This window comes from Hippocampus bargibanti, linkage group LG01 (assembly GCF_051943395.1).
Source record: "Hippocampus bargibanti isolate YZ-2025 linkage group LG01, ASM5194339v1, whole genome shotgun sequence".
NCBI classification, from domain to species: domain Eukaryota; kingdom Metazoa; phylum Chordata; class Actinopteri; order Syngnathiformes; family Syngnathidae; genus Hippocampus; species Hippocampus bargibanti.
Genome location: NC_142734.1, coordinates 37,736,166 through 37,753,824, shown reverse-complemented (window position 1 = coordinate 37,753,824; position 17,659 = coordinate 37,736,166). Strand labels below are relative to the sequence as shown.

Below are 17,659 nucleotides of genomic sequence, written 5' to 3'. Positions count from 1 at the left end.
CAGGGTTCAGTCAGTCTCGATGAAGTTGCCCCATCTGACCATGGGCTCTGTGGGAGGGATAAACAGACTTGTTCATGATGATTGAATGGACTACGGGGGTTAACATTGTAGATATTTATTTTGATTTCTAGGGGTTATACAGACCTGTGCCGAATGCAAGTAGGTCATCTCAGCAGGAGTGGTGCTCAGCTCTTCCTGATGAATGCGAGTAGAGCTCAAAACCTCTACGTACATGAAACAGACAAATCTGTGTTCTTTATTTCCATGCTGCGTACCACAGCAACCTAGCTGCCTAACAGTCAAACCGGTTAACCGGCTGCCTAATCAAACCTCGAACTACTTAACTTTACCCAATCATTATTTTATCGTTTTATGCATTTTTTTTTTGTAAAGTGTCCTTTGGTGTTCAGAAAGGCGCTTGTAAATTAAATGTATTATAAACCTCCGGTATAATGCCTGAATTCTACATTAAACCCAAAGCACACCCCAATTCGAATCCAGGATCCATAAATACAGGGGGTGTCCCAACTTGGCACTCAACCGCTATCCGTCCATAGTCCGGCTTCCCTGGGTGGGACACACCAGATTCAGACAATCAGCTCATCAGCCAGCATTTGAACAATCCTGATTGTTTGAATGAGATGTGTTCATCCTGGGACAGCAAGAAAACAGACAGGACAGTGGCCCTTGAGGGGCAAGCTTTGACATTCCCCGTTTTCTGGGGTTCGCGGATTACGAGATAGGTGGCCTTACTACCCACCTATTTAAGATTGCATTTTTTGTGTAGCTCTCTTGTTACCATTCATTTATTCATTCATTCATTATAGTACCTATGCTTGTCTGTGACTATAGTGTCCTTGAGAGCTTTGAAAGGCGCTTAAAACAAAATCTATTACTACTCATTCATCAGGAAGAGCTGCACACCGCCAACCACATCCCCTTTGTCGCCGGCGGGCATCTTGTTCAGCATTCCGTCAGTCTCAAAGCTGCCCATCTGAACACCCGTGCTGGAGGCGGCATAAACAGACGCATTCATGATAATTGAATGCACAATTAATTATTTATTCTTTGGTTATACTGACCTGCGCTGAATATTGCTCACCTCACCCCAGTCATGGGTCAAACCTGCCGGTCAGTCGCAATGAAGCAGCTCATCCGAACACCGGCGCTCGGGGAGGCATAATCAGTCATGTCAACATTGATTTAATGAAGTACGGGGGCTAACATTATAGCAGTGACGTGCAGTCAGCCTCACCTGTCATCATGGAAATTGTCACGTTTTGAAAGGTGGTGATGGCAGATGTGGATCCCAAAAAGCAGGCAGGAAATATCAAAATCTTTGAAAGAGAAAAATACAAAGTATCAAAATAAAGACCAAGAGTAAAAGTCTGCCAAGATGAAACAAACGCATGCACAGCATACAATGCATTCAACAATGACCCGAAACCGGATGGTCGTGCAGCGAGTCCTTTTAAGTGTCACTGATTGTAACGACCAGCACCTGCGAGCCAGCAGGCAGGCTGACAGCGCTACCTGGTGGTCGCCAATCCAAACGTGGCAGTCCGCCAAGGCTCGGGGCGACCAGTACCTGTGCAGGTGCAGGCAGGGCCAACAGCACCACCCGTTGGTCGCCAACCAGATCGTGACAGAAATATCAAATGACAAAATAAATTAAACAGTTATATTTATTTAGTGATTTGTACTTTAATGTTATTTTCCATTTAACTTCACCATTTTTTTTTCAAAATCGCTGAATTTTCACATTTACAGTTTAAATACTAAGTGGAGACGAGCGGTCAGACTGCAGCCGGCTGTGCCTCACCAAGAATTGCACAATCACTATGCTAATTGTGCTGGCTTGCTCTGCAATGAGACCGCATTGCTGACCCTCTGCATATCGCTATTAAAGTGTTCAAAAGCTTTTAGTATATGACCTTAATTTCTACAGTTTAGCTGGTGTATATAATGTACAGTCATTGTACAGTGAGACCTCAATTTACGAACTTAATTGGTTCCCAGACAGAGTGTGTAAGGCGAAAAGTGTGAACCTAAAAAATAAATATCATAGGAAACCATTAAAATGAGAATAATCCATTCCCGGGTTTCCATAAAATATACTTTTCAACTAAATAAGCCTTAAAATTACACACAACATTGTACCTTATTCTATGTATAATAAATGTGCTATTGTATTGTAATGAAAGAAATACACTGCATTGTATTATAAAGTCACTTTCCAAAACAAACATGCGGATCAAACCTCTAAAGATGGAGGACACATATTTGCTGTGGCGACCCCGTCAAGGGAAAAGCCGAAAGGAAAAGAAGAAGATTTACATTTGTGATTTATGGCTTGATGGAATGGTCGAAGGTCAAAGGGAATTGCTGTTTGGAAAGAGAGGCGCATTATATGAGGACTGTAATTAAAGAAATAAACTGTGCTGTAAGATAGTTTTATTTACCTTTTTGATGGTCGTTGATGGCTTATGGAAGGAGAGTCACCTTCCATAAAGACTGTTGGTAACTTAACCTCTGTTCGGTCGTGTGCTTCCGCCGAAGATCACTCCGCCAGCCGTGGTGGGTGTGTATTATGAAAATAGTGCTTATTATAAGGTTTAATTCTCATAAATTTGACGTTTGTAAGACAAAAAGTTTGTAAGTTGAGGTCTCACTGTACATTATAAACACTGTACTACAAATCCTTCATTAAACCGGTCTGGTGGGGTGAGGTTCAATATGGATCGTTCATACAATAGCCTGCTTAGGCAAAACAGGCTAGGCAACATTCGTAATGCTGATGAGGTGATACCGGTGGGAGTGGGGGTAATGGGCCAGTCGTTAGTCAGGAATGTAGGAACAATCAGTGGGGCCACAGGGTGGGGTGCTCTGCTCCGCACAACCTGAGAGTAGGGACCTATCATAGCTGTGTCCGGCGCCGCCATGGCTGGACATTCGGGATATATAAATAGGGCCGATACGACCAGTCAGACTTTAGTTCGCTGACGAAGCCTCTTGGATAGGAGGCGAAACGTCCGAAACCTTCAAATTTGTACAGATGACGACTGAAGAAATCTTCTCATCGACTGTACTACAGTGTTTATAATGTACAGTCATTGTACATTATAAACACTGTACTACGGTGTTTATTTTATTTTCAGCAAAACTGTGTGCATCGGTGTGCATCTGTTCTCCTACCTCATGACAGGGGGCGCTGGTAATTAGAGATTCTTCTTGCGACTCCTCGGCTGCAGAATAATAGAATTAGTGAGAGCAAGGTACAGTAAACAGTTAGCAAGTTAAGTGCAAACATCCAGTCATTTTTTCGTGTTACTTGGCCTTATTTTCAGAACAGTGGATTATATATCTAAATTGAAATAATTTTCTAAACTGGACTTTCAATCGAAGTAGGAGATAATAATTAAAGGAAGACCACCGGACTGTATAGCTCACAAACGGTGAGGGATGAATGTAAATCTCCTGGACAGCTTCTCAGCTTTTTGGCCAAGAAGGATCTCATGGAAACTATTTCTAAAGCGACAAAGCTGCTCCAGCTCGTGCTCACTGTTCCAGCTACTACGACATCAGGTGGAGCGGTCATTCTCAGCACAAAAGACTGAAAACGTGTATACAGTCGGAACAGTACTGATCAAGGACGACTTTCTTCACTAGCAGTGAACTCCATTGAGACAGAGACTTGGACTTCATTTATAACTAAAGGTAACACGACAATAACGTTTTTTTAATTCTTTTTTTTCTATGCTAGTTTGTATACATTATATAAAGAATGCTGACATGACATTTTAAACAAAACACGTTAACTGTTGCCAATGAAATGGTGAATAACCTACTGCAGTTCGTTTGTATGTGTGTTCATCCTGGGACAGCAAGAAAACAGACAGGACGGTGGCCATTGAGGGGGAAGCTTTGACATTCCCTGGTTTCTGGGGTTCGCGGGTTACAAGTTAGGTAGAGGACGTTACTACCCACCTATTTAAAATAGCATTTTCTGTGTTGCTCTCTTGTTTCTATTTATAATTGTATTTTATTTTGCAGATGATGTGGTACTGTTGGGGCCTTCAAGTGGAGCTCTCGATCTCTCTCTCGAGCATTATGCAGCCGAATGTGTACAGCAATGGTCAGCGGCTACCCTGTACAATTTGGGCTGGTATCGAGCCGCAGGTCAGATATACTCCACAACAGCTGACATGGCAAAGCTTCTGATGGCTCTCTCACAGTAGGACACTCCTCCGTAGACACCCTAAACACGATGCTAGCCCCATCTTTCCAGTGCCAGAGTGGCTACTTTGCCACCTACACTGGCACACCATGGGAGATCAACCAGCAACTGGGCTACGACGTCATAAGAAAGGATGGAGACTTGGATGGCGTTGCAGCTTCTCAGTCACTTGTACCCCGTCTCAAATTAGGACTGGTGGTCTTGATGGCTGGGGTACAACCCTCAGAGCAGGATGTGGTGAAGCAAGTGTACAGCCACGTCATCCCTGCAGTGGATGCTGAACTGACCGCTCGACCCCCGCCTGACCCAGCTCCATATATAGGCTTTTTCACTTATCGGAATGACTTTCTATGAAATTGAAGTCGGGTCAGATGGGGCCCTGCTCATGCAATAGTTTGGACCACAGGTAGATATGAATATGTCTAACCATTACCAACCCATCTATCTTCAGTACCTTGTTTCCTTGGGGACTCAAGACAGACAGCTCTTTAATTTTTACCTCTTCAACAAAAAAGGTGTGTCACCAGGTTTTGACTCTCCAGGATTAAACACCTACAATGTAATGAGGATAGCCTGCAAACCACATTTTAGCACATTACAAGCTCACAAAGCAAAACCAGATAAAACACTGAACTTTGGATAGAATTCCTTTGGCACAGATTGATGTCTGGCCACCCAAAAACAAAACAGTGATTCAAAAAGTTGAAATGATTTTTAAACACAATTTCTAATGAAGTGGAAACCAAAGAATTTACACCCATTTAATGTTTGAATGGCAGTCATGTTTTGAGAGCGTTCAAGACAAATAAAATATGTACAATGTTCAAATTTTTGTATAGACAGTACTTTTTCCTCCAGCCACATCACTTTTTAGAACAGGTATTTTCTGCACGAGTCAGAGCCACACCTGCACTCTACTCGAATCCTCTTCTTTGGCGAACTGGAGACACCCGCTAAGGTGAAACTGGAATCCATCTTGGAGCTTTCTGTGTCAACTGGATCAACTGGAATTAAAAGGAATACATAAATGGCCCATTTTCCTCTTTGTCTCATCCATCCATACCAAACACATTGAAATCAAAGTCATGGAAATTGATTTTATCGCGATTTCTGAATATTCTTCAAGTGATGGAAATGTTACTTGTGGTTGACTATATATATACATATATATATACACACACACACATACATACATATATATATATATATATATATATATATATATATATATATATATATATATATATATACACACACACACACACACACACACACACACACACACACACACACACACACACACACACACACACACACACACACACACACACACACACACACACACACACACACACAAAATTGCTGAGTAAAAACCACTCACTTTGCATTTTGTAGTCAAAAGTAAGTTCCTCTCCTGCACGAATGGCCCGTGTTGAAAATAAAGCAATTCTTGGAAGCCTCTCATCAAGGTTGTCAATAAACACATTGAATACTTGCAGGTTTGGGTTACACTACAAAAACAACACAAAATGTAAACGTGATCAAAGTTATATCTACATAGCTGTCAAAATGTACGGACATGGTTCCAATTAAACAACAAGCAGAGAAAGCCTATCACTTAATATACCCACACTGTGGTTGACAAAGTGAGAGACATTGCCTTGGTGAGCAGCATCCACTGTATATACATCCTCCACATAGTCCAGATCAAAAAGGTACGTAGAGCCTTCACGGTCGTACATGTGACCTCGTTTCTCTGCTTCATCTGTTGTGATGATCTGACAGAAACAAAGTCGTGTTGTTTCTGTTTATCTGTTGCCTTCAAAACAGGACTTAATTTCAATGACATTACCACGCTGGTGCCTTTCTGTTGTAACCTTCATTACACACACTGTCTCTACATCCATTACTTCATATCTCGGCTGGGCAAAGAGCCACCACTTTCTAGCCATAGTTCTCTGAAATTCTTATGCTGAAGGGCAATCTGTCCGCTGCATGTGCCACGTTTGGATCCACCACATCAAAAGACGAGTGCAATTCAAGAATTTGGCAATGTAGTGTTGACTACTACAAATAAGGGGAAATAGATAGAATCAATGCTGTCACACATTTCATTTATAAGCGCCTTTCAAAACTCTCAAGGACACTTTATAGTCACAGGATATGTTTTTCTGCATTAATTTCACTCGATGTTTTTGGGGTATTTTGATGAATTTGATGTCAAATCTTCCGCCTAAAACAATATGTCATCTTTAATGATTCCGCACACAACCAGACATTCTCTTACCTCTCCCACATACTCCATGACAAATGTGTTCTTCCTTATATGCTGCAGAGTGCGGACTCCCCATCCCCGACCGTTATCCGTCTTAAAGATAGCTAGGTCAAACTGGATGCCTTTTTGGACCACTCTGTTGGGGCAGTCTAAGCTACAGAGGCACTGGGAATTACACTCATAAATTGGTTTTCCTGGTTTGATCCGGACATGGCCATGTTCATCGTAAGCAATCCGATGCAACGACGCGCCAGGACAGCATCCGTTCACTGGCTCCTCAAAACAGTTTTTGCACTCACAGCCCACTGCCATTTCGTTAAAAACAATGCCAGGGCCTGCTTTGTAGTTGTTGATGTATGTGAAGTTCTTTGGTGGACCTTCAAGATCAACATCGTTCATAACAAAAATGCGGCCGGGGTGGTTGCACTTAAGGTTCAACTGAGTCTCCCACCTCTTCAGTCGCTGACGTAATTTAGCTTTTTGAACTAGGAATGTTGACATTTCCTTATCTAGCTTTTTGGGGATGGAACGTCTTTTCAGGCGCTGCAGCTCCCGATCAAGGTCTAAATGGAACTCCTTCATCAGTTTGGGGCATTTGAGATGCTTCTTGGGCTCCCAGCTGTTGACTGACTCTGAAAAGCCCCGCCATTTCACCAGGTAAAATTCTTCTTCCTAAAATAAACATCTTTCGTCATTTCAGAAGTAAATGCCATTAACTCCAATTACCTCTCAGGATAAGACAATAAAACTTTGACATGAATTCCCCCTTGACCTCCAATAAACAGAAGAAAGGCAGGAGCTTGTAAATCAAGATTCTAGGGACAGGAATTTAAAAAATATATGTCTTACTTTCCCCTTAGTTGTTGGGGAATTTTCAATCCATTCATACAGCTCAATACTCACACTGAGAAGGTTGGAGTACTGTATAGAACAGGGGTCGGGAACCTTTTTGACTAAGAGAGCCATAAAAGTAAAATATTTAGAAATGTTTTTCAACGAAAGCCACACGCACGCGCGCGCACATACAAACGCTCGCGTGCGCGCGCACACACGCGGCCACTTTTCAACAAAATATCAGAATGTATTATTTAAAATAACTTTGTGATAGTACTCACCGTTAACATGGATGGTTTTCCGTTCCTCGTGTTTGGTAAAAATCCAGGAAAACGATCGGAATGAAATACAAATTTGCCGGTCCAGAGGCGAAGTTACTGCTAGCTAGCCTGCACACGGCTCATAAGCTTCCACACTTGCTATCTGCAATCTACTTCTCGCAGAAGTATGTCGATGCTAACGTTAACATGGGGCTTGTTAAAATGTCACTGACATTCGACTGTTTCATCGATGGTATTGTTTCATTGCAAATTAGAATCAGAACATTTTCTCTCCTCTAATGCTCCGGTGCATTCAGGCTGAAGTGCACAAGTTGGGCTCATTTAAAGGGGCGTTTACCTGTTTCAACATGACGGCCACTATCATCCAATCAACGTGGCGCTTTCGGCCATTCTAGGTCAGTGTCATCCAATCAAAATTGCGCTTTCCGCTAACTGCAGCCCCAACGGGAAATGAACGACGAAAAAAACGTCAATATGTATTATAATATGTAATATTTATCGGCGAGCCATATGCAATCATCAAAAGAGCCATATATGGCTCGCGAGCCATAGGTTCCCAACCCCTGGTATAGAACATTTGACAGCAAGTAATTGCCATATGAACGAACCCACTGTATCTTTCTTATTTTATGAAAGCAAACTTAGTTTAACAGTTTGGGCAGGCTTTTTAAACTGTTTTGTTCAATTTGATTCATGTAAGATTTCATAAGAAAGTTTAATAAAATGAAGAGGAATATTATGGTATGTTACCTTAGTCTTTTTGTAGTCACAGAGGAACTCCACTTCATACTCATTGACATTGGCCTTGGTTATTCCCATCTCTTTACATTGAAGCCCCTCTAAGCGACACAAGGATTCAAGCTCATCCCATGACATCTTGCTGGGCACACTGCAATCTGAAAAATAAATCAGACAAGTTTGCATTCTTAGTCACACGGCATGTGGGGTTGATGGAAAAATCTCTCATTGTGGGGGTACAGCTATTTTTTCTGCACTCTCTCAAAGTAATAAACGATAGGTCAGTGACATTCTCCATTCTTCAAATTCATCCATCCATAGTCGACATTAGCAATGTCAATTTACTTTGAATAATACCCATATTTAAGATATACTGAGGCTGCCTCACTTTCCATTATCTGAGTGACACATATGTTATCATCAAAAGAAACCGAACAAGAGTAACACATTTTGCACAACCAACCAAAATATCCAAATGTTTATTGAAAAGGATGTAAAGAAAATTAAATAGTGATTGGAATTAGTTTTAACTATAGGAATAATGTCTAATGATTTTGATATGCAGCTCGGAAATAACGTTGAAAAGAGGAGCTGCTTATCATCTTGCGAATTCAATGAATCATGACGAATTTGGTGAACACAAACTAAAACAGCCTGTTTAACTTGAAGGACACTAAACGAGACATGACAAGGCGCAAATTTTAATTCTCCTGAAACTATTTTAGCAACTTTACTTAAACCTATAACATAAAACAAGAAGTAACACGCGTCAATATGAACTTGTTTTCTTTTCGACTTTTCCCTTCGAGGGGTCACCACAGCCAATCAGTGTCCTCCATCTTCAGAGGTTTGATTCGCATGTTTGTTTTGGCCGTCGGAAGCCCTTCCTGACACAAACCTCTGTATTTATCCGGGCTTGATACCGGCACAAGAAGACACTGGCGTGTGTCCCCTTATGGCTTCAAAACAAGCAACTCTATCAACTTAATAAAGATGAAGATACTGTACTCAGTAAAAGGCGCATTACTTACTATACATGGTCGTTTTTTCCCCAGCTCAAAATGCCTTACTATACAATATACATGGTTGTTTTTTGGGCTAAAAATGCCTTCCTATACATGGTCGTTTGTGGGGCTAAAACGCCTTACTGTATGTATGTACATGGTTGTTTTTTTTTTTTCGGCTAAAACGCCTTACTATACATGGTCGTTTTTCAAGCTGAAAATGCCTTACTGTAATGGTCATTTTATGAACGAACGTAAAAAAATAAGCACAAATATTTTGAGACGCATGTGAAGACTGTTTTAAATACAACATTCTCGCGCGATTACATCTGCCTCTGGGGCCATCATGACACCGCGGTGCGTCGTGAATAAAATACAATAAGTCACGAAGACAATGTTAAAAGCAACCACATAAATTGATAGCTTGCTACCCGAAATGCAAGTTTTTGCGAATTACCGTTCGAAATTTCCGCCATGTTTTCTACGCAGCCGCCAAAAATACAGAGCGAGCAAGACTCCACAGCAGATGACATTTTCTCCACTGCTAATTGGTTGAACGTTTTGTATCAGCCTTCTGATTGGTCCATACGTTATATTCTCCTCCCTCCTCCACCCATTCTTGGACATTGGCTGTCTTCTAGTGATGGGAAGTCAGGCTCCTTTCAGAGAGCCGGTTCTTATGGCTCGACTCACTAAAGAGATTCGGTTCTTTTGGCTCCCAAATGGCACACCACTACTGTCTTCTTCTTGTGTCTTTAGTGTGGGGTCGAGGGGGAAGAAGGGCAATGTATGTACAATTAAAAACAAGTAACTCACCAACCAGACCACTGAGGGAGAATAACATAACAAAAATAATAAAATTTAAGTTGTTACCTAGCTCCACAAATCGTATTTGCTCTTCAGGAGGGAAAGCTTAATGGGTTAACGAGCTCCGATCCAGTTGTGGGCGCTGTGCAGTTCACAGGCAACAGAACCCAATTCTAGTGCATCTTGGCGCTAGCTCCAAATGTTCGAATCATCTTGCGATTTGTTTTCATCAGCAGGCAAACTACTGTACAACTAAGACGAGTTATTCAGGCGTCCACCAATATGCTGGTTTTTATTCTGCTGGTCTTGGTTTTTCCTTACAAATAGAGTTAGCGTAAGGTAAGTTTTATCGCGTCCATGCACGTAAAATACATTGTAAAAGTCTATAAGCGTGGTAGTGGCATCTTAGTGGCTATTTATAGAGTTCAAGATGACTAAACTTGATGCACAGAAAAAGAGCTGTTTTCGACGATGTATCACAAAATCACAATTAGTAACACAAAATAGCCAGATTTTTTTGCGCGCGCACGCACACACACGCGCAGGCAATTGGAGAGCACAGTAATTTGTTGGGTGGACAGTATTGGAGACACATATTGTATACACACTATCTTGCCTCATACAACAACGATTATCTTGCCTCTTTCATTGCTAATTGTGCAGAGTGTGAGTATTGCATTTAAAACGGTGAATATTGATCTAATAACAACAACAGATGTATTTCACGACTGTGTTTATGCAGTCACACCATGGATTTATCCAGCGGGCTGTGGATGTTGATGGAAGTGGCCGAAAGTTGTGGCGTCAGCACACTACTTCAGGGCTTTGAGCAAATTTGGAAGCTTCTGCTTGTTTGTCTTCTCAGCAGGCTCGTGTTCAGGTTGGGTGAGCATCATGGACTCCCATTTCATTTTTGCAATTGGAATTACTTGGAGGTTGCCTTTCAACAACAAACCAATGTCCACTTGAATTGTATGCCCAACTGTTTTCCTTTGTGTGTTTATCAGGTGGCCTCTCCTCTATGAATCATGTTGTGTCCATTTTTGCGGGGCTCTATAGCCTGTTCCTCTTCTTTAACCTGCATATGCTGTGGGTGATGCTGCTCAGTATGATTTGCTATCTCCTTCTTCTTCTTGGTCGACACTCCAGAAACAAAGGCCTCTTCCTTTCCACTGGAATTCTCATTTACCTCTTCATTGGGTACACAACCATTTTTAATAAGACTATGTTCCTACTCAGACTACTGTTTCTAATGTGTTGTAGACCTTAATGATGTATGGTTTGATGCACTGTTCAATCAATACATTTCTGACAGCGACCAGAAATCAATCTTAGTTGAAAATTTCCCCATTGTGGGACGATTAAAGGCTTTCTGATACTGATCTGATACATTTTAGCACTGTAATGACATACTTTGTGAGTTATATATCTTACATATAAATTTACAAGGATTTGTATCGTGTTATTAATCTAAGATTCAAATAATATCCCAATTTAAATAGAATTGTAATCTCTTAAATTATCCTTTTGTCTTCCAGAGAAATGCATTTAATTGACACAATAACCTGGCATAAGATCAGAGGTAAAATATTTATACTCTCCAAATACTGTCACTGTTAATAGTTTATATTTTAGTGGTCATTTTTCAGTTTAATGGGTATTCAATTTTTGGGGAGGTTGTGACATAATCCCAAAATTTAATCTGTGCTGTATGTCATGCATATTAGCATATTTGACAGTAAAGATGACTTTGACTTTGATCTATTTGGTATGGCTCTGGATATGGTGCAGATCCAATAGTTAATTTTCTTAATTCATCCTTACGGAAGGATTCATGATGGACATATTTGGGAATAGCATTCACTTTGGTTTCAAGTATTTCTTGAATTTTTCAAATGTTCAATCTGTTTCATCCTGAGAAACGTGCCCTTTTGTGTGTTTTTGAGAGGCAGTCAGATGGTGGTTGCCATGAAAGCCATTTCTCTTGCGTTCGACCTGGACAGAGGAGCAGTTGGCGCTTTTCCCACATCAACTGAGTTCCTAGGCTATGTTCTCTTTGTGGGTAACGTGGTCTTTGGGCCTTGGATCAGCTTCTCAACATATAAAGCTGCTATTGTTGGCAGACAACTGGTGAGATTTTTTTTTTTTTTTTTTTTTTTTTTGGGGGGGGGGGGGGGGTTCTTATCCCTGTGATTTGTTGTGCTTTGAAGTTGTTAAAACCTTCTCGTCTTCAGAGCTGGTTATGGCTGCGCCGTTCCTCCCTCAGCCTTTTAAAAAGTCAGATTTGTCTGCTGGTGTCCTCTTGCATTGCACCATACCTGTTCCTTTTGTTCATCCCCATCAATGGGAATGCCGTCACACACAAGTGAGGTCATTTATTGTTTATATATTTTCATTGTTTACCATCAACAAAAAACATGTGGCAGGTGTATTGCTGTTATTTTATTCCGGGGCTTTGACTTATTTGCATTAGTTTATGCTACTTTTGGGTCAATTCAAAGGCTCTTCATGATAAAATCTGTATTTTTACGGTAGCAAAATTCCTTTGGCTGTACAGGTATACCCAGCTTCTATTCCAATACCTCCCAAGCTGAGTGTAGTGTTGGAGCTCAATGTTTTCAGTCACTACCGTGCTGGTACAATAGTGATTGAAAACACAGTTAATGTGTTGTTTGCCTCCGTTTTGGGCATGTGTGCTTGCAAGTTTAGTTTTGTATCTTTGCCAAACAGAAAATGATGCTTATTCATACTGAGTAATGTCAGTTGCACTCGTGACAGTTTTTTGTTTTCTGTTATGTAGGTGGCTGGGTGCATATGAGAATGCATTGTCATTCCACTTCAGTAACTATTTTGTGGGCTACCTCAGTGAAAGCACCAGTATGCTGGCTGGAGCCGGCCACAATGAAGAAAAAGACAACAGTAGGTGGTGAGTAGAGTGGAGAGTGAGGCAAGGAGTGGATGCTTTTGAAATGCAAATAGTTTCAGATCTTGTTGAAGGAGAGGTAATGGTACTGCCGCTCCTTCTTGTCGGCTGCTATCAGGCTATTTAATAGACACCCTAAAGTCCTGGACTCACCCCAACTATTTACTATTATGATTATTTTATGTTTGTTTCTAGAATTTTTGTCTTACTCACCCCCTTTCATAATTTTGCTGCTGTGAATTTGGAATTTCTCATGTGTGAGACAAGTGGTTTTCTTATCTTACCTTATCTTATCGTGTAGTCATTTGGTTTCGAAAATGCCTGGGAAAATAAATACAACAACAATTAATTATATTGGCTGACAAGCTGCAATAATGAGAAATTACCACTTCCTCAGAAATAGCATTTCAATTCTGAAACGCCATCACAGATGCCCAAGACTGAACTCATTTTGTGTACCATGTACCGGGATGTATAGTGTAATGTGATTTTTTTTTTCAATGTTTCAACCAAATTGTTCAGATGTTTTTTTCCCCATAAAATGTATAGTGTATCTCCTGGCTTTACATTCCAACAAAACTAGTATTTTACAGGGGTCTGTTGATATTTTTCCCATTGCGTTGTTTTATTTAGAGGTAAAAATGTTAACAACACAAAACCCAAATTTGTTTTAAAGGGTAACGTGTCCATTTCTTTTTAAAAAGTCAAGGAAAATACCAATATTTATGTATCATTGTGTGTGCAGGGAAATAGAAGTGGTCAAACCCCTGAATGTGGAAATGCCTCGTTCCATGGTCATGGTTGTTACATCCTGGAATATTCCCATGTCGCATTGGCTTAAAATTTGTAAGTCTGCTTCTTTAACACAGATGTGTCATTAAAACCCCTCATGTTGTTTTCTACTTTCATTTCTTTCATAACTTTGCTGCTGTGAAATGTAATTTTCTCCACTGCGAGACTAATAAAAGGCAAATCCAATCCAATCCAAATGAGGATAAATGACCAACACACCATGAGAACCCAACATCACAAGAATACTTTGTTCAAAACCTACAAAGAAACATACAACACATTTGTTGGTTTAGTCCAGGCATAGTATGATTTTGTGGTCTTCCCTTCAGATGTATTTAAAAATGCCATGAAACTTGGCACTTTTCCTGCCATCCTGGTCACATACACAGCCAGCGCTTTACTGCATGTGAGTATGTTACACTTGCAATAATGGATGTTTAAGGTAACCTATGACAAATCAATGCCATCAAATACAACTGACCGCACTTTGAGTTTTTGAAAATACGTGTTTTTCGACCTGTTTTTTTTTTTTTTTTTTTCGCAACAATTTGAGTTATGCACACTACTTTGTGGCAGTTAACACAAGTAATTCACTTCACAACAAGCTGCAGCTTGTCATATACAGTATAAACTTCTTCAAAACAGTGTTTTGAAAAAAAAACAAATTATTTGAATTTGAAACAAAGTAAAACTCATCAGACAAAGCACGACCACATCTTTTTTCGAGGAATTGTTTGGTTGTGTTGTCATTGTGACAAGCAACTCCACACATTTTCTCAGCTAACCATGTGGTTTGTTTGTCCTCAGGGTTTGAGTTTCCACCTCGGAGCCGTGCTGTTCTCTTTAGGCTTCATCACATATGTTGAACATGGTATGAAGTTTTTCTTGTGCATTACTAGAGTGTAGGGATGAATTAGTAGCAATTTTGCGCTTACCATTTCATAGGTGACTTATTTTATAATGTAGTTTATTTCATAGAAACAAACATTAAACTCTGAGCTTTAAACTGATGAATAATGGATCCTAAATTCAAATAATTGTAAGCATTTTATTTTGAAGTTTGAATCTGTATTGCATCCTCTGAGCATAAACAACATGTCTTTCTTTAAAATTATGTGGTTGGCTTAATTCAAATGGTTTAATTGTAATGCTATTGATCAAAAGCACTGGTGGTATCGGTTATTTGGTATCAGTCACGGAAAATACTCAATGGTTTAGTAATCATACTGGCATTGGTCTGGAAATAAAGTGATATTGAACCTCCCCATTATGTTGTATAGCTGTAAATTACCAATTTATTGATTTAGTTGTTATTGGAGTATTTGATTTGATGTAACGTTATGGTCAATTTCTACCACAAATGTTTGTGTCAGACTAAAATGTCCATGACTATTTCTTTCTTCACCTTAGTCTTGAGAAAGAGGCTCGCGGTTATCTTCAATGCCTGTGTCCTTTCCAGACCTTGCCCCACCAACTGCAGCCATCGGCACAAGAGGGTACAGTGCCTTCTACTCAAATCTTATCTACTAATATTAAAATGTGAGATGAGAGTACCTGTACATTTACGCAAATGTGTTTTCGTCCATTTGGTTCAACCCACCCACACAAGTCCATCGAGAGTGTTCCAAATTAAAGTGATCAACATAATTATTCTTGTTTTGTCTGATTCAGTATTCAATCTTTACCGTTCGTAGGTGTATTGGGTGATGCTGCTGAACCTACTTTTCAGTTTATTGGCCATCTTCCACCTCACCTACTTGGGTTCCATGTTTGATCCGGGGGTTGAAGAGGAAGTGGAAGAGGTAAGAAGAATCCAGAGTTAAAGCATGATAAACATTTTACAAAAAGCAGTGGTAAAAATATTACATGAGCCATGTATGTTCCATGCTGGGTAATGTGCAAGCCCCACCTTTCAATATGCCCACCTATAACTCCTTTATGTAGCAACCCCTCCATCTTTTTTCATGGATTATAGTGACAAGTGAAGCATTTTTACCCGTATTCGCTCGTTTCTGTACTCGCTGATTTATTCAGAAGCTTTAGTACATAGTCGTAAATAAACACAGTCCAGAATACTGCATCACTTGTCACTACAATTTGTGACTTCAAATTAACTGGTGGAAATGTATCCACAGAAAAGTACATTGCAGGAAGCCACTGTCAATAAATAATCGGCCCGAGTTATGTTGGCCTACTAGTATTTTTGGTGGTGTTTGGGAGTATATTGAATTGTGGTGCATTTACACTTATTGGAGTCATTCTAATAAACGCTCGTTTTGTTGTGTGTCTCTCTATCTCTCTCTGTAGGGTTATGCAGCGATTCACACCATTCAGAGGTGGTCAGAACTCAGTTGGGCAAGCCACTGGGTGGTATTTGTCTCCTGGGTTTTTTATCGGTTAATCCTGTGATGTTATCAAAATAATGCTTACTTGCTGGGAGACATACTCTCAAGCCAGGGTCATGGATTTGCTGTGTTCTGAACAAAGGGAACCCACACGTAGATGACTGAGTCAATCGTTTTGTTTTGGTTTTTTTTTTTTAATGAGATGGAAGTCGGGAAACAATGGAGTCAAATCACAAACATTCCCGGAATATTTGGAATTGTAATTGTCAGCATGCACCGTATGTACTTTACATGTCCCGTTTATTTTGAATCAAGCATTAATTTCAAAATGGGAATGTTTGTGTGACAGGCTGGTATGATGTATTTACTCATATCTGATATACTGTATTCAAATGTTTAATAGTATTCATATGCAAGTTACATAATTTAGTTAACATATGAAAAGGTTAACCCTCACAATACAATACAGAACGATTTATATAACGCTTTAACAACAGCTGAAGCTGTAACAAAGCTCTAACGTGGACACCTATCATATACATGAAATAAAGAAATCACAAAGACAGTAGAAAGCGCCAGGGAGTAAAACTAAGATCAAGTCTCAATCATGCTGAGTCAAATGCCAAATCACATTGTTTGTTTTTATCGTTGCCTTTTGTATTCCTTCATATGCAGATGAATAAAGATTCTCATTTTTTTCTCACAACCATTCTGTTCCAAGGCAGTCCCTCAAGTGTGGAGCTGTATCACGCTCTTATCAGTGCTTCTCAACATTTGTCACCAAGGGATCTGCAGCAGGCTTACTTGTCAAAGTGTCTTTCAGAGAACCTTGTTGAGAAACTCAGATTCAACATGACCCCTACGTGTACAAAAAAAAGAACATAAAATTGGACTTGGATTTACTGATATTTACTGATACCAATAATTTATGTTCTTATGGACAAATGAAATAGTAATTTCAAACAGACAGCAACGGCAATGTTTTAATCCACCCATTCATTTTTCAAACCACTTTAAGATTGCAGTGGGCGCGGGAGCATACACAAGCGTCTACAGAAGGGTTCGATTGATTTGATGTGTTTTGGGGTGCAATTCAATGGAGTAAAATAATTTAAGCGTTGTTTGAGTCAGGTTTCATGTCTTGCTTTTATAGATACTGTATATTCCAATGCGTTTTATAGTTTGGTTGGTTGACTGAATCATCGTGGAGTGACAATGGCGGATGTTTGTTTGTTTTTTGTTTTTTGAGATTTTACAAATGGAAAAAAATTGTTTGTGTAGTCCTGTCTGTTTTTTTCTGAGTGCCATCCAACCATCAGTATCAATGCCCCAAACGTAAGTAAACGACTTTGGGTTGAAATGTGTTTTTGCCTACAGTTCCCTCGCCTTCTCGCAGGGGGGCGTCGCAGACAGGCTTCTGTCC

General features: G+C 40.1%; 2 protein-coding genes and 1 pseudogene across 18 annotated transcripts in view; 2 read left to right on the top strand and 1 right to left on the bottom strand.

The window, feature by feature from the left end:
* LOC148904207 (histone-lysine N-methyltransferase SUV39H1-like) overlaps window positions 1–17,659 on the bottom strand; it is a 34,531-nt gene continuing 16,872 nt past the window's right edge. For 5 of the 15 annotated variants that reach the window (XR_016117601.1, XR_016117600.1, XR_016117607.1 and 2 more), the window contains 11 exons: window positions 15,614–15,647; window positions 13,384–13,420; window positions 8,378–8,523; window positions 6,525–7,184; window positions 5,869–6,015; window positions 5,619–5,748; window positions 5,145–5,241; window positions 3,196–3,245; window positions 1,083–1,337; window positions 145–1,007; window positions 1–47 (listed from right to left, as the gene is read on the bottom strand). Coding sequence is in view for 1 of the 15 variants with exons in the window: in XM_089015768.1 (XP_088871894.1) it covers window positions 5,108–5,241; window positions 5,619–5,748; window positions 5,869–6,015; window positions 6,525–7,184; window positions 8,378–8,523; window positions 9,827–9,902 (1,293 nt within the window). In the remaining 14 variants the exon portion in view is untranslated. Of the gene's footprint in view, window positions 48–144; window positions 1,008–1,082; window positions 1,338–3,195; window positions 3,246–5,107; window positions 5,242–5,618; window positions 5,749–5,868; window positions 6,016–6,524; window positions 7,185–8,377; window positions 8,524–9,826; window positions 10,027–13,383; window positions 13,421–15,613; window positions 15,648–17,659 lie in introns of those variants that run through there. The other 10 variants (XR_016117608.1, XR_016117604.1, XR_016117606.1 and 7 more) reach the window with 9 other exon arrangements.
* On the top strand, window positions 3,833–4,880 carry LOC148904210 (beta-lactamase-like protein 1 pseudogene; annotated as a pseudogene). The gene is made up of 3 exons (XR_016114592.1): window positions 3,833–3,860; window positions 3,916–3,966; window positions 4,054–4,880. The product of XR_016114592.1 is annotated as a beta-lactamase-like protein 1 pseudogene (transcript).
* On the top strand, window positions 10,353–17,308 carry LOC148904209 (protein-serine O-palmitoleoyltransferase porcupine-like). 2 transcript variants are annotated; one of them, XM_089015729.1, is made up of 13 exons: window positions 10,353–10,515; window positions 10,919–11,061; window positions 11,184–11,376; window positions 11,715–11,758; window positions 12,125–12,306; window positions 12,411–12,541; window positions 12,977–13,102; window positions 13,845–13,945; window positions 14,221–14,297; window positions 14,699–14,762; window positions 15,302–15,387; window positions 15,586–15,693; window positions 16,199–17,308. In XM_089015729.1, the coding sequence occupies exons 2-13, from the start codon at window positions 10,926–10,928 to the stop codon at window positions 16,298–16,300; spliced, it is 1,350 nt and encodes a 449-aa protein (XP_088871855.1). In that variant the 5' UTR covers window positions 10,353–10,515; window positions 10,919–10,925; the 3' UTR covers window positions 16,301–17,308. The 2 variants fall into 2 exon arrangements, with proteins under 2 accessions (XP_088871855.1, XP_088871864.1); XM_089015738.1 differs by lacking the exon at window positions 10,353–10,515 and having other exon boundaries at window positions 10,921–11,056.

What these genes read in the sequence shown, in the direction of transcription:
- LOC148904209 (XM_089015729.1), top strand. Translation starts at nt 10,926, where the DNA reads ATGGATTTATCCAGCGGGCTGTGGATGTTGATGGAAGTGGCCGAAAGT. An exon ending in GTCGCATTGGCTTAAAATTT is followed by an intron (nt 13,946 to 14,220) that starts GTAAGTCTGCTT and finishes TCTTCCCTTCAG; the next exon opens with ATGTATTTAAAAATGCCATG. An exon ending in CAGCCAGCGCTTTACTGCAT is followed by an intron (nt 14,298 to 14,698) that starts GTGAGTATGTTA and finishes GTTTGTCCTCAG; the next exon opens with GGTTTGAGTTTCCACCTCGG.